Below are 12,909 nucleotides of genomic sequence, written 5' to 3' on the forward strand. Positions count from 1 at the left end.
AAATACCTGTATACGTGTGGGACCATTGTTGATAATATAATAACTGGACTTTGAAGAAGTCTTTATTCGGCATGCAGTGACAGTGACACACACATGCGATGGGGCGGCACACACACGCTGATGCGATTGAGTCTCTGCACTTGACCCATCCCGTCGTCCTTCCCCCCCCAAGGGCAGCCGGGAGCAGATAGGGGCGTCGGCAAGGGGCCGCGCCCCGGGGACCAATCCAAGTGCTCCTGCCCGTCTTCGTCAGGGACGCGACAGCGTCAGCGATCTGTTGTGCATGTTTTTCCCATTGTCATTCTCATGTCACGAGGTCCGGCAGCGTGGCTACGTGAGTAAATCGAATCAAATCAAATGTATTTGTAAGGCCCGACAACACACGTTAATGTCCCCATGGGCCGTACATGTCTTCTTTAAACAAGTCAAGAAGAAACATAACAATAAGTCAAGAACAGAACAAGAACACCATAAGGTCCAACAAATTTAAAATAAATGCAAATAAATAAATGAATGCAAGCACTCCCAGACATACCCCACGCGAAGGTAAGGAAAAACTCACTAAAACCTAACAATAGGGAAAAAATGCTCCACAGGCAGTGTGGAGGAGAGCTCCGGACTCATGATCGGAAGATCACCGGTTCGAGCCCCGGTCAAGGCTGGCAGAGTTAGCGGGTGGCAGAGTCAGCGGGTGGAAGTCGATGGGTGGTAATCTGGACGTTGTGGACAGCGACTCCTACAGGTCGGTTGGGGGACGCCTGCACAGCAGAGACAGGAAATGGCGGGGGTAGTGTGAGCCTCCCACACACGTTACACCTCGCCAATGAGAGTCCGCGCTGGCAGGTGAAAAGATGACAGGCTGCCTCCTCGACCTTGTGTATGGGAGGGGACACGTGATGCAAGGCTTCTATCCTCCCTACAACCGGCCAGTGGGGGGGCATATGCGAGCAACGTTCAAGACAGGGGAGGGGAGAATTGGCACGGCGAAATTGGGATGGGAGAAAAATAGAAAAAAGAGAAGAAAAAGTAAAAAAAAAAAAAAAAAAACCCTGTTGGTGATCGGGCCTTCTCACGCACTGCACCTCGACTCTGGAGCTCCCTCCCTCAGACCATCAGAGACTCCCCCACACTCTCCACCTTCAAATCCCGCCTCAAAACCCACCTGTTCTTCCTAGCCTTCAACCCCCCCCCACCCATAACCCACCCCCCCCCCCCCTCCTACCTGTTTTGATGTGTGTTACTGTCGCTCTATGCTTCTGTGTATCTCATGCTGCTTTCCCCTGTTTCCCCCGTGGTCTCATGTTCCTTTTATTTCTTTGTTTTACTATGTTTCTCTGCCTATTGCCGGCGACTCTAGGTCAACTCCTGAAAAGGGGGTCAATGTCAGACCTTGCAATCAAAAGTTAGGGGCGCACTGAAATTATGGCAAGGGTTATTAGCCCCCTAACTTTTGATTGCAAAGTCTGACATTGACCCCCTTTTCAGGAGTTGACCTAGAGCCCACCAAGGTCATGCATATCAAGTTTGGTCAATGTCAGACCTTGCAATACACTGTAAGGCACTGTAAGGCTACTGTCCTGCCTCACTTCCAGTGATGAAGCTAAGCTATGCTAACGGAGCATCTATTCCCAAAGCTAAAATGCACGCACAGAGACAAAAAAGGTATGCATCTTCTTGTCTAACTCCAGGGAAGATGTTAAATAAGCTAATTTCCCAAAATAGTGGAGTTATCCTTTAAGTAAAAAATGAAATAGGAATAGGCCAGGGCTGTGCAGTTGGACAGTTATGTGCAAAGAGTGTGAGTCAGTGAAGTGAAGTAACACATGGATGCTTCTTCATGTCACAACACTGACACCGGCCGGTGTCTCACGTCTCGCCACGTTGAATGTAATCTTGTTGAAAAGCAGGAAGCCGTCTGCGCACAACAGTCCGACCGACACGAGGCCCACTATCTGAAAACAGAGAACACATCTCTAAATAAATACATTAATAGACCGCAGGCCAAGACACAGGTGTGTGTGTGTGTGTGTGTGTGTGCGTGTGTGTGTGTGTGTAAAATTTGGTAAATGGCTACATTTATATAGCACTTTTATCCAAAGCGCTTTACAATTTTGTTGCTCACATCTTCACCCGTTCACTCACACATTCACACACCGACGGCGGAGGCGACCATGCGAGGTGTCGACCTGCTCATCGGGAGCAGTTAGGGGTTAAGTGTCTTGCTCAACACCGTGTGTGTGTGTGTGTGTGTGTGTGTGTGTGTGTGTGTGTGTGTGTGTGTGTGTGTGTGTGTGTGTGCGTGCATGTGTGTGTATGTGTGTGTGTGTGTGAGAAAGAGAGTACAAATGTGTCCTGTCTGCTACTGTATTAAGTGCATGTATGAAAAAAAAAAATATATATATATATATCTCCATGAGCATTATTCTTTGTTGTCTGTGAGGGTGAATACAGAATACAGAAAATCCATATATTTCAATTAGTTTCACCGACACATGAAGCCCAACAAGTAGTGAGTTAACGGTCCCCCCCCCCCCCTCCCCCATACATAACAACCTTGGAAATAATGTTTCATGCTAAGAGTAGAAGCCTACCAGTTTGTATTCAACGTCTCTTTAAACCAAGAGAAGGAAAGTACAAGTTAAGAGGGTTATGTATTCTTAAAACATGTAAAAAGGTGTTTGGGAGTTAAATTATGGAATAGCCTTAGTGACGGGTTGAAGTTGTGTACTTCTCAGGGGAGATTTAAAAAGGCCTTAAAGGATGGGGGCTGGGTGGCGCAGCGGACTAAGCGCTCGTCACCAACGCGAGAGACACTGGTATCGAATCCGGCTGTCAGCGTTGCCACCGGCTTTTGGCCGGCCGTCATACTGGCTCAATTAGCAGAGTCAGTGGGAGGGAAGCCGGTGGGTGGTAATCTGGTCGTTGTAAACAGCGACTCCTACAGGTCGGTCAGGGCGCCTGCACAGCGAGGACAGGAGATGTCGAGGGTAGTGTGAGCCTCCCACACGTTACTCCTCGCCAATGAGAGTCCGCACTGGCAGGTGAAAAGAAGTGGCTGGCTGACTCTGCATGTATCGGAGGGGACATGCGATAGATTCTTCAACCCTCGCTACGACCGACCAGCGGGGGGCACATGCAAGCAACGATCAAGACAGGGGAGGAGGGAATTGGCATGACGACTAAATTGGGATGGGAGAAAAACACAGAAAAACAGGAGGAGAAAAAGTGGATAAAAAAAGGCCTTAAAGCCCAACATCCAGGTTAAACCCTACTGATCAATTATGGGTAGTTTACATCATTGGTATATAATTTCATTATTTATTTTTTTTCATTTGACACCGGAAATGCCACTCCGAAAGAGTTAAAAAGGTCCACGCACGAATAACATGCACGCGCGAATCAAAAAAGCTTATCAAACGCCGACGTCACTACAGGTGCATATTAATGAGCCGAATCTAAAAGCTTATCAGACGCTAGCACGGCCGTGACGTCACTTCAGGAAATGTATGCCTTATGCTCGTCCGGGTCATAGTACTACTCGATATATGGCGCTGGCTAACGTTAGCATTATGTCTACTGTCGTGAACCATTTGAGATCGGGGCATGTAGATCAATGGTGGCCCACTCGGTGCATCACAGTTAGCCTATAGCTCCGCCGTCCCTGCTACAGTCGGGACCACTACACTGACGTTAGCCTATAGCTCCGCCGTCCCTGCGGGTGGTTCTCTCCTCTTTGTGTGCCCTGCACCTGTTGTGACGATAATTTCGATTACACACGCACGTTATGAACCATTGATTAAAATATCCACGTGCGTGGTGATTGTGTTGGGCAGACAAAATGTTTGATAAAAACGCTAAAACTGGGTCAATTTCAATACTTTTTTTTCCTTCTTCATGAAAGTCACCGTTGGCCTAGTCCACATTGTTTATTGAACAAAAATACAACGTGAAGGTTGGCCTTTAAAGGATAAAATAATTCAGGAGTACAGTTTTGAGTAAAACATCAACAAAAAAAATTCCCCCCAAAAAATTATATCTTGCAGCATATTTTAGGTTTATTTAAATGTTTCTTATTAAAATATATAAATTTTTTTAGAATTTGTAAAGGATAGGCAAAAATAAGCATGTGTGTCAGCCTATTCCTTTTTTTTGGTAATTGATTTTGCATTTTGTGTGTGAGCTTGCCTTGAATTTGTGATTTTTGTTTTGTTTTTGTAAGTCCACACAGGTGTGTTTTTGATTCGTCTGTAAACAAGACCGAAAAATAAACTTCATTCACTTCACTTTAAGTAAAGAGTAAAGGGTCTCACCCCCCCCCCCCCCCCCCAGCGTGGCCTTGACGGTGTAAGTTAGGGGGCTTTCTCACTCAGCCTTTTGTATCGAATCACCGTCCCGGAGCACGGAGGGGAGTGTTCTCACTCACCCCTTTTGGGGTGCGAAACGGCGCTGATTCGTTTCACCCCCCGCTGAACGGGATCAGCTGGCAGAGGTGGTCTCGGATTCGGCCCCTGGGAGAACGGGGGGTGTGGCTTTGCGAGCTTGTACCTTTTCACGGGCGTGGCGCCTGGTGCTGACATAACATCATAAATTTTGTTTGCCATTGCTATGTCTATACATTGTTCGAATGCATTTATTTCTATTAGACCAGTGGTGCCCAACCAGTCGGCCGTGGTCGACCAGTAGATCAATGACATGCAATATAATTGCCACAAGCGATGGGATAATGTTAGCTTCTGAACAGGCTAGCTAACTAGCGTTAGCCGTTAGCCATTGCTGTATACTATACTTTCTTGTTCGAATGCATTTATTTCTATTAGACCAGTGGTGCCCAACCAGTCGGCCGTGGTCGACCAGTAGATCGCTCAAAACGCTCAAAAGCGGACTCTACAACACCATCCATTCGTGATCAAATGGGGTGGGTTATATTGACAAGGCTTGACAACAGAGGTTCAAATATAACTTCATATTTATTGGCAATTTGTTCATTTTATATCAACATCCAGAGTCCGCAGTCGTGTTAAGACATTCCCGTTTACATTTTCGGTCGACCAGTAGATCAATGACATTCAATATAATCGATGCGAGCAATGTTACTAGTAAAAGGTTAAGCTAACTAGCGGTAGCCGTTAGCTTAGCGTTATTGTTAACCCTGCAAAACGATCAAAAGCGGACTCTACAACAGAGTTCCATTCGTGAGAAAAGGGGGGTGGGTTATATTGACAAGGCTTGACAACAGAGGTTCAAATATAACTTCATATTTATTAGTTATTTGTTTCTTTATATCAACATCCATTCTCCAGTCTCCGTGTTAACACTTCCTGTGTTTACATTTCGAGCGTGACATCATCGACTACGGCAAGCTTACAAGCTCAAAACGCAAACCGTAAACAAAACCCAGAGCGCACCCAGACTGAAGTGTGTACACAAACTAGAGGGGGGAGAGGGGGGGGGGGGGGGGGGGGAGTTCGCATCAGATCTCGGAACGGGCAGAACGGAACGAAATAGAAACGAATAGGGTGAGTGAGAAAGGGCCCTAAAGAGTAAAGGGTCCCCCCCCCCCCCCCAGCGTGACCTTGACAGTGTAAGTAAAGAGTAAACACACTCACCCCCCCCCAGCGTGGTCTTGACAGTGTAAGTAAAGAGTAAACAGACTCACCCCTCCCCCAGCGTGGTCTTGACAGTGTAAGTAAAGAGTAAACAGACTCACCCCTCCCCCAGCGTGGTCTTGACAGTGTAAGTAAAGAGTAAACACACTCACCCCCCCCCCCCAGTGTGGTCTTGACAGTGTAAGTAAAGAGTAAACAGACTCACCCTCCCCCCCCCAGCGTGGCTTTGACAGTGTAAGTAAAGAGTAAACAGACTCACCCTCCCCCCCCCAGTGTGGTCTTGACAGTGTAAGTAAAGAGTAAACAGACTCACCCCCCCCCCCCCCAGTGTGGTCTTGACGGTGTAAGTAAAGAGTAAACGGACTCACCCCCCCCCCAGCGTGACCTTGACGGTGTAAGTAAAGAGTAAACAGACTCACCCCCCCCCAAGCGTGACCTTGACGGTGTAAGTAAAGAGTAAACGGTCTCACCCCCCCCCCAGCGTGACCTTGACGGTGTAAGTAAAGAGTAAACGGACTCACCCCCCCCCCCCCCAGCGTGACCTTGACGGTGTAAGTAAAGAGTAAACGGACTCACCCCCCCCCCAGCGTGACCTTGACGGTGTAAGTAAAGAGTAAACGGACTCACCCCCCCCCCCCAGCGTGACCTTGACGGTGTAAGTAAAGAGTAAACGGACTCACCCCCCCCAGCGTGACCTTGACGGTGTAAGTAAAGAGTAAACGGACTCACCCCCCCCCCAGCGTGACCTTGACGGTGTAAGTAAAGAGTAAACGGACTCACCCCCCCCCCCAGCGTGACCTTGACGGTGTAAGTAAAGAGTAAACGGACTCACCCCTCCCCCCAGCGTTGCCTTGACGTTGACGTTGTAAGTCGACACGGCGATGCAACTCAGGACGAGCAAGAAGGCTCCCGCGAAAATGGAATTGAACACATCCTGAGGAGAGGAGAGAAGGGAAGAGGCACGGTGAGAGAACTGAAATGTCTGACTTTACTACTACAGTACATGGAGGGGTTTGTGTGACCAGGAGCTGTGTTAATTAATGACCAGAAGAAGAACGTGTACTAGGGACGCACTATCAGAGGCCAGAAGAAGAGAGTCAGCCTCTTGTTGAGCTTGAGCGTGTAGAGCAGCAGCAGGAGACCGCTGATCACGAACTCCATGATGGTGGCTGCGATGTACTGCGGTCTGGAGGCCACCGCGAAACACACGAACGCCGCAAACAGAGTCACCTGCAACAGAAGAACATCCGTGATCAAATGAAAGACAAATAATCACTAAGCATTAGGGACGCTGTCCAAACTACTGGAAAAAGCTGTCCTCACTCAACTGCTCCCCGTATACCTCCACCAAAACAACATTCTGGAGAAATTCCAGTCCGGCTTCCGGCTTGGTCACAGCACTGAGTCCGCCCTCGTAAAGGTACTGAACGACCTACTCCTCATCACCGACTCTGGGAAATGTGCTGCACTGGTCCTCCTCGACCTATAAGTGCAGCCTTCGACACGATCGACCACACCATCCTCATCAACCGCCTCCAGCAGAGGGCAGGGCATCACAAACACCGCCCTGGCTTGGTTCAGGTCCTACCTGGAAAACAGAACCTTCTCAGTGAACCTAACAAACTGCTCCTCCCAGAAAGCAAACCTCACCCACGGAGTCCCACAGGGTTCGATCCTGGCTCCCATTCTCTTCAACCTCTACATGCTCCCCCTCAGTCAGATCATCACTCGACACAACATCTCATTCCACTGCTATGCCGATGATACACAGATCTACTTACCACTCACCACAGACGACCCCTCTGGATTAACCCGACTAAAAGACTGTCTGGGAGATATCAAAGAGTGGATGTCACAAAACTTCATGCAGTTAAATGAGAGCAAAACTGAAATAATCCTGTTCGGCACACCCACCTCTGTCGCCCAGATCACCAACAACATGGGCACTCTGTCCACCCTGATAAAAACCACCTGGGGGTCTTTTTTGACTCTGAGCTGAAACTAGACAGACAAGTGCGAACAGTGGCTCAGTCCTGCTTCCTCCAGCTGCGCACCATCGCAAAAATTAAAACATTCCTCTCCTCCAGCGACCTTCAAAGGGTCATCCTCACCCTCATATTTTCAAGACTGGACTACAGCAACGCCCTCTACTCGGGTGTCGCAGACAAATACTTAAACCGCCTCCAACTGGTCCAGAACGCAGCCGCCAGGTTCGTGGCGGGCACCAAGATGAGGGACCACATCTCCCCCGCCAGGGTCGTGACGGGCACCAAGATGAGGGACCACACCTCCGCCAGGCTCGTGACGGGCACCAAGATGAGGGACCACATCTCCCCAGTCCTTGTCCTATCCCTACACTGGCTCCCGGTAAAACAGCGAATACATTTCAAAATCATCATGTTCACATACAAAGCCATAAACGGTCTCGCCCCAGCCTACATAAAAGAACTCCTGGTCCAATCAACCAGCTCCAGATCCCTCTGTTCAAACAACCAAATCTGCCTAAAAATCCCCCCCCACTCAAGACTGGTGACGAAGGGAAACCGGGCGTTCGCAGTCGCAGCAGGCAGCACCGATCCTCTGGAACACGCTCCCACTCAACCTGAAATCTGCAAGCACCCTACGGACCTTTAAGGCCACGCTCAACACCCACCTGTTCGCCATAAACAAGCCATGAGCATAGTTTTTTTGTTTTGTTGTATGTGTGGTGTACTATGTCTGTCTGTTTCTCTATCTGATCGGTTAGACTGCCTGTATTTTTCAGTTTTTCGTTTTGTTCCTGTCTTTTTTGTTTGTTTTCTCTTTCTCTCTCGGGATGCACGCCGGGCCGATGTAACTATTGGTTGAGGGGCGCAATATAAATAAATGTATCATATCATATCATATCGTATCATATCATGCACACTAATATGATTTCGTTTTTTTAAAGCTGATACCGATATCTGATTCCCCCTCACACATATAGTCTGATATAGAATAAACAATTTCAGTACAAATGGACCTACCTTTTGGTACTGCATTTTGTTTATATTTATCCGATGGGTGGGTTGGATTTCCGTGGGTTTCTCATGCGTTGCCAAAAGAGGTGTGGAGACATTCACAGTATAATATTAAGTTACTAAACTACAACCCTAGCATGGGCATAGTTATTTTTTATTATATATATGTAACGGATGGTACCGTAGCGGTGCTGTGGGTTAAACTCACTCCCACCCTTAAAAAAAGACACAGACACGTTGCAAAGCAGTGAGTTCACTTCTTGGTATAGCGGTCTGTGCTGTTGCCCGTGGCGTGGGAGACCACAGGTTCGAAACTCCCTCTGGGCATCGAAGTTTAAGGTGACGATATGACAACGTTACATATATAATATATATTACTTTTGTAATAGTATAGTACACACACAGCATTTAAATAGTGATGCTATTTTGTCTTTACATTAATATATTTATATTTGCTTACCTATTACCTATTATGTCCTTGTTTATTTGCTGGTGCTTATTTTACAATTGTTTTCAGTTGGCCATTTAATTATTGTTTGCATCGTTTATTAGGTGAGATACCTTCATAAACCTCTTTAATCTCACCTGCACATGTCTGTCCCATGTGTTGCTTTGGTATTTATCCTTTGTTTCATCATGCAAATAAATAAACACAAACATAAACCCACATGTCAGACCAAAACAAAGAATGTAAACAAAGCACAATACCAAACCCCGGGGCTCTTTTGCTGTTTGACACCTTTACAGATTCTACCATTAAGCAACACAAAGGCCAATTCAAATTTCGGCCCAATTATCACACGCAAAGAAAAAAAACAGACTGCTGCTGATTAGGACTTTCAACACAGAGGATGATGCTCCCTGGTACTGTAAACACGAGGCAGTGGGCCGGTGATGACAGCTTCTTATCAACGTCTTTTCACCACCTCCCTCCAGCAGGGAGCAGCACTTCATCCACACACTGCCAGCCACAACCCCCCCCCCCCCCATATAGAGAGGTGTAGTCTGACGTCACTCTGCCCGCGAGGTCCACCCGTATAGGGAGGTGTAGTCTGACGTCACTCTGGACCGCCCGCGAGGTCCACCCGTATAGGGAGGTGTAGTCTGACGTCACCCGCCCGCGAGGTCCACCCGTATAGGGAGGTGTAGTCTGACGTCACTCTGCCCGCGAGGTCCCCCCGTATAGGGAGGTGTAGTCTGACGTCACTCTGGACCGCCCGCGAGGTCCACCCGTATAGGGAGGTGTAGTCTGACGTCACTCTGGACCGCCCGCGAGGTCCACCCGTATAGGGAGGTGTAGTCTGACGTCACTCTGCCCACGAGGTCCACCTGTATAGGGAGGTGTAGTCTGACGTCACTCTGGACCGCCCGCGAGGTCCACCCGTATAGGGAGGTGTAGTCTGACGTCACTCTGGACCGCCCGTGAGGTCCACCCGTATAGGGAGGTGTAGTCTGACGTCACTTTGGACCGCCCGCGAGGTCCACCCGTATAGGGAGGTGTAGTCTGACGTCACTCTGGACCGCCCGTGAGGTCCACCGGTATAGGGAGGTGTAGTCTGACGTCACTCTGGACCGCCCGTGAGGTCCACCCGTATAGGGAGGTGTAGTCTGACGTCACTCTGGAGCGCCCGTGAGGTCCACCCGTATAGGGAGGTGTAGTCTGACGTCACTCTGCACCGCCAGCGAGGTCCACCCGTATAGGGATTCATCATTGGGAAAATGGATTATCGGCTATTGTAACAATTCTGCCTCATGAACATTGAAAATCTTTCCATTTTTGCACAAAATGAGTTCCCTTCTATCACTAACATTATTGTTTAAGCATTTTTGGTTGAAATAAAATTCTGCTATTTTCTTTTACGATTAATTGCAAATATTTTCACGTTGAGCTATAGATTGTGGATGAATACGCACAGAAAGGTACACCGTGCAAATGTTCATGCTTTATTTGTTTTAAACGAGACGATTTAGAAATGGGCAATGGGGAAATACATTGCAATTTTGCGAGGTGGACCAGCCGGAAACAGCAATGACGTAACCACTACACCTCCCTATAGACCAGGAAGTAACCACTACACCTCCCTATAGACCAGGAAGTAACCACTACACCTCCCTATAGACCAGGAAGTAACCACTACACCTCCCTATAGACCAGGAAGTAACCACTACACCTCCCTATAGGGAAGTGTAGCTAACCTACAGTGTCCTTTTTGGGCTGAACACTTGGTATTGTCTAATTCTGTCTTCTTACAGTAAGAGGAACTAGTCCTTGTAGGGAACAGATCAGACTATCCGCTACTTTTGTTTCTGCAACTATAATGTATCAGTAGACAAATCACTCTATACCTCATTAAAATATTTCAAAATGTACAGTTGCTATTGGATGCACTTATCTGTGTTTCATTACACATATGAGTGCATGCTTACCAACTGTCTCGCCTGTTTTATTGCAACACTACTATCACCGACATCTAAGAAGGGAGATCCCCCCTTGAACGGCCCTTCTAAGGTTTCTCTCCTCCACACTGCCTGTGGTGCATTTCTTCCTATTGCTATGTTTTAGTGAGTTTTTCCTTACGTTCGAGTGGGGTACGTCTGGGAGTGTTGCATTCATTTATAAAATATTTTTTGGACTTTATGGAGTTTTTGTTTTGTTCTTGACTTGTTTAAAGAAGACGTGTCCGGCCCATGGGGACACTAACGTGTGTTGTCGGGCCTTACAAATACATTTGATTTGATATGCAGCCTGCAGGTGCAACACTCAACATTAAGAAATACAAATTTTTTTTGATCAAATCTCTTAACTTGGAATATACCTGTACACCCCTCTGTATTACTGCTGAATGATGTTTTTGAGTGTGCAGTACATCCACAGCTAAAGAGATTGGTTTTATCGGGTATCACAGTGGCTAAAAAGCTGATAGCATCACGATGGTTCCAACCGGAAGAAATGTGCCGAAAGGTCTGGATTATTACATATCTCGATGTGATCTATCAAGAAATATCTACAGCAAGAATTTTGGGTCTCAATGAATCCAAAATGACATTGTGGTTAGAAGTGGTGGAGAAAATAAAAGCTAGCATATAATGGTAGTGTCCGGTTAGGAACAAGTTATAATGGATGGATTATCCAATGGGGGGTCCGGGAGGGGGGGGTTCGAGCTGGAGCATATGTGTGTAGGTTTTTAGATAACAGGTATTAAGGGTATATCCTGTATAAGACAATTAACTAAATGGTGATTTCATTGGATGTGCACTGACAACTAATGCTTGTATATCTTATCGTGTGTTGTCATGTTTGTTTATGTGTTTGTTTAAAAAATAATAAAAAAAATAAAATACAAAAAAAGAAATACATCTTTTTCAGTCCCCCGTGACTAATCTATAACCCAAACCCCCCCTTCCTGTTTCAGTCCAACTCTGCCCTAGATATTAACCAGCGTCGTCTCATCTTTCATACCGCAGGCAGGCAGCCAATCAAACCCGTGACAAGTGTGTAAATGTCTCACCATCTCCGCCAGCTTCAGGATACCCCGCGTCGACCTAAGAAAGGCGACATCCACCTCCATTGTCGTCGTCGCTTTAGGATCCGTGGGTCTCTCGTGAGCTCGTGACAACGGTGACATGTTGCCAGATATAAAGGTAAAATTAAAACGTCCCAATCGGTCCGTTGCCGCCGCTTCCTCAAAGGAAATGACTACATATAACTGTATGTTCACACGTACAGCTGAGGAACCAATAACAGGACGGTCAGGGGGGGCCACACCACAGACCGTGGAGGCTTTTTAAAAAGGGCCTCAAAACACGTCTTTTTAGTAGAGCCTTTTGTACATTTTTATCTAGTTTTAGCTCTACACATTTTATGTTCTTTTACTAGTTTTAGCCCTTCATATTTTATGTTATTTTTTACTCCTTTACTAGTTTTAGCCCTTCACATTCCATGTTCTTTTTACTCCTTTACTAGTTTTAGCCCTTCACATTCCATGTTCTTTTTACTCCTTTACTAGTTTTAGCCCTTCACATTCCATGTTCTTTTTACTCCTTTACTAGTTTTAGCCCTTCACATTCCATGTTCTTTTTTACTCCTTTACTAGTTTTATTTAGTCTTGCTTATTTTATGTTCTTTTACACTGTAGCGCTTTGAGATTTGTTCCACAATTATAAAGCGCCTCTACAAATCAAATATATTTGTATTATTATTATTATTAATAGACATGCCTATCACGGTAGCTCGACTACTGACTTGTTGTTATTTGTTAACTGCATTGAGACCAGACTAGAACAGTTCATGTCATGTAGAAAGA

General features: G+C 46.7%; 1 protein-coding gene across 1 annotated transcript; it reads right to left on the reverse strand.

Annotated features, from left to right (window-relative positions):
* Window positions 1–1,826: 1,826 nt before the first annotated feature.
* On the reverse strand, window positions 1,827–12,221 carry cklf (chemokine like factor). Its single transcript, XM_084309364.1, has 4 exons — window positions 12,115–12,221; window positions 6,681–6,836; window positions 6,439–6,540; window positions 1,827–1,952 (listed from the first exon to the last, which is right to left on the reverse strand). The coding sequence occupies exons 1-4, from the start codon at window positions 12,172–12,174 to the stop codon at window positions 1,836–1,838; spliced, it is 435 nt and encodes a 144-aa protein (XP_084165490.1). The 5' UTR covers window positions 12,175–12,221; the 3' UTR covers window positions 1,827–1,835.
* Between the last annotated feature and the right edge of the window lie 688 nt (window positions 12,222–12,909).

Source organism: Notolepis coatsorum (genome assembly GCF_963971535.1).
Source record: "Notolepis coatsorum genome assembly, chromosome: 2".
In the NCBI taxonomy this organism is placed as follows: domain Eukaryota; kingdom Metazoa; phylum Chordata; class Actinopteri; order Aulopiformes; family Paralepididae; genus Notolepis; species Notolepis coatsorum.

What these genes read in the sequence shown, in the direction of transcription:
- cklf (XM_084309364.1), bottom strand. Translation starts at nt 12,174, where the DNA reads ATGGAGGTGGATGTCGCCTTTCTTAGGTCGACGCGGGGTATCCTGAAG. An exon ending in TCTTCTTCTGGCCTCTGATA is followed by an intron (nt 6,541 to 6,680) that starts GTGCGTCCCTAG and finishes TCCTCTCCTCAG; the next exon opens with GATGTGTTCAATTCCATTTT. An exon ending in AGGCAACGCTGGGGGGAGGG is followed by an intron (nt 1,953 to 6,438) that starts GTGAGTCCGTTT and finishes CTCTGTTTTCAG; the next exon opens with ATAGTGGGCCTCGTGTCGGT.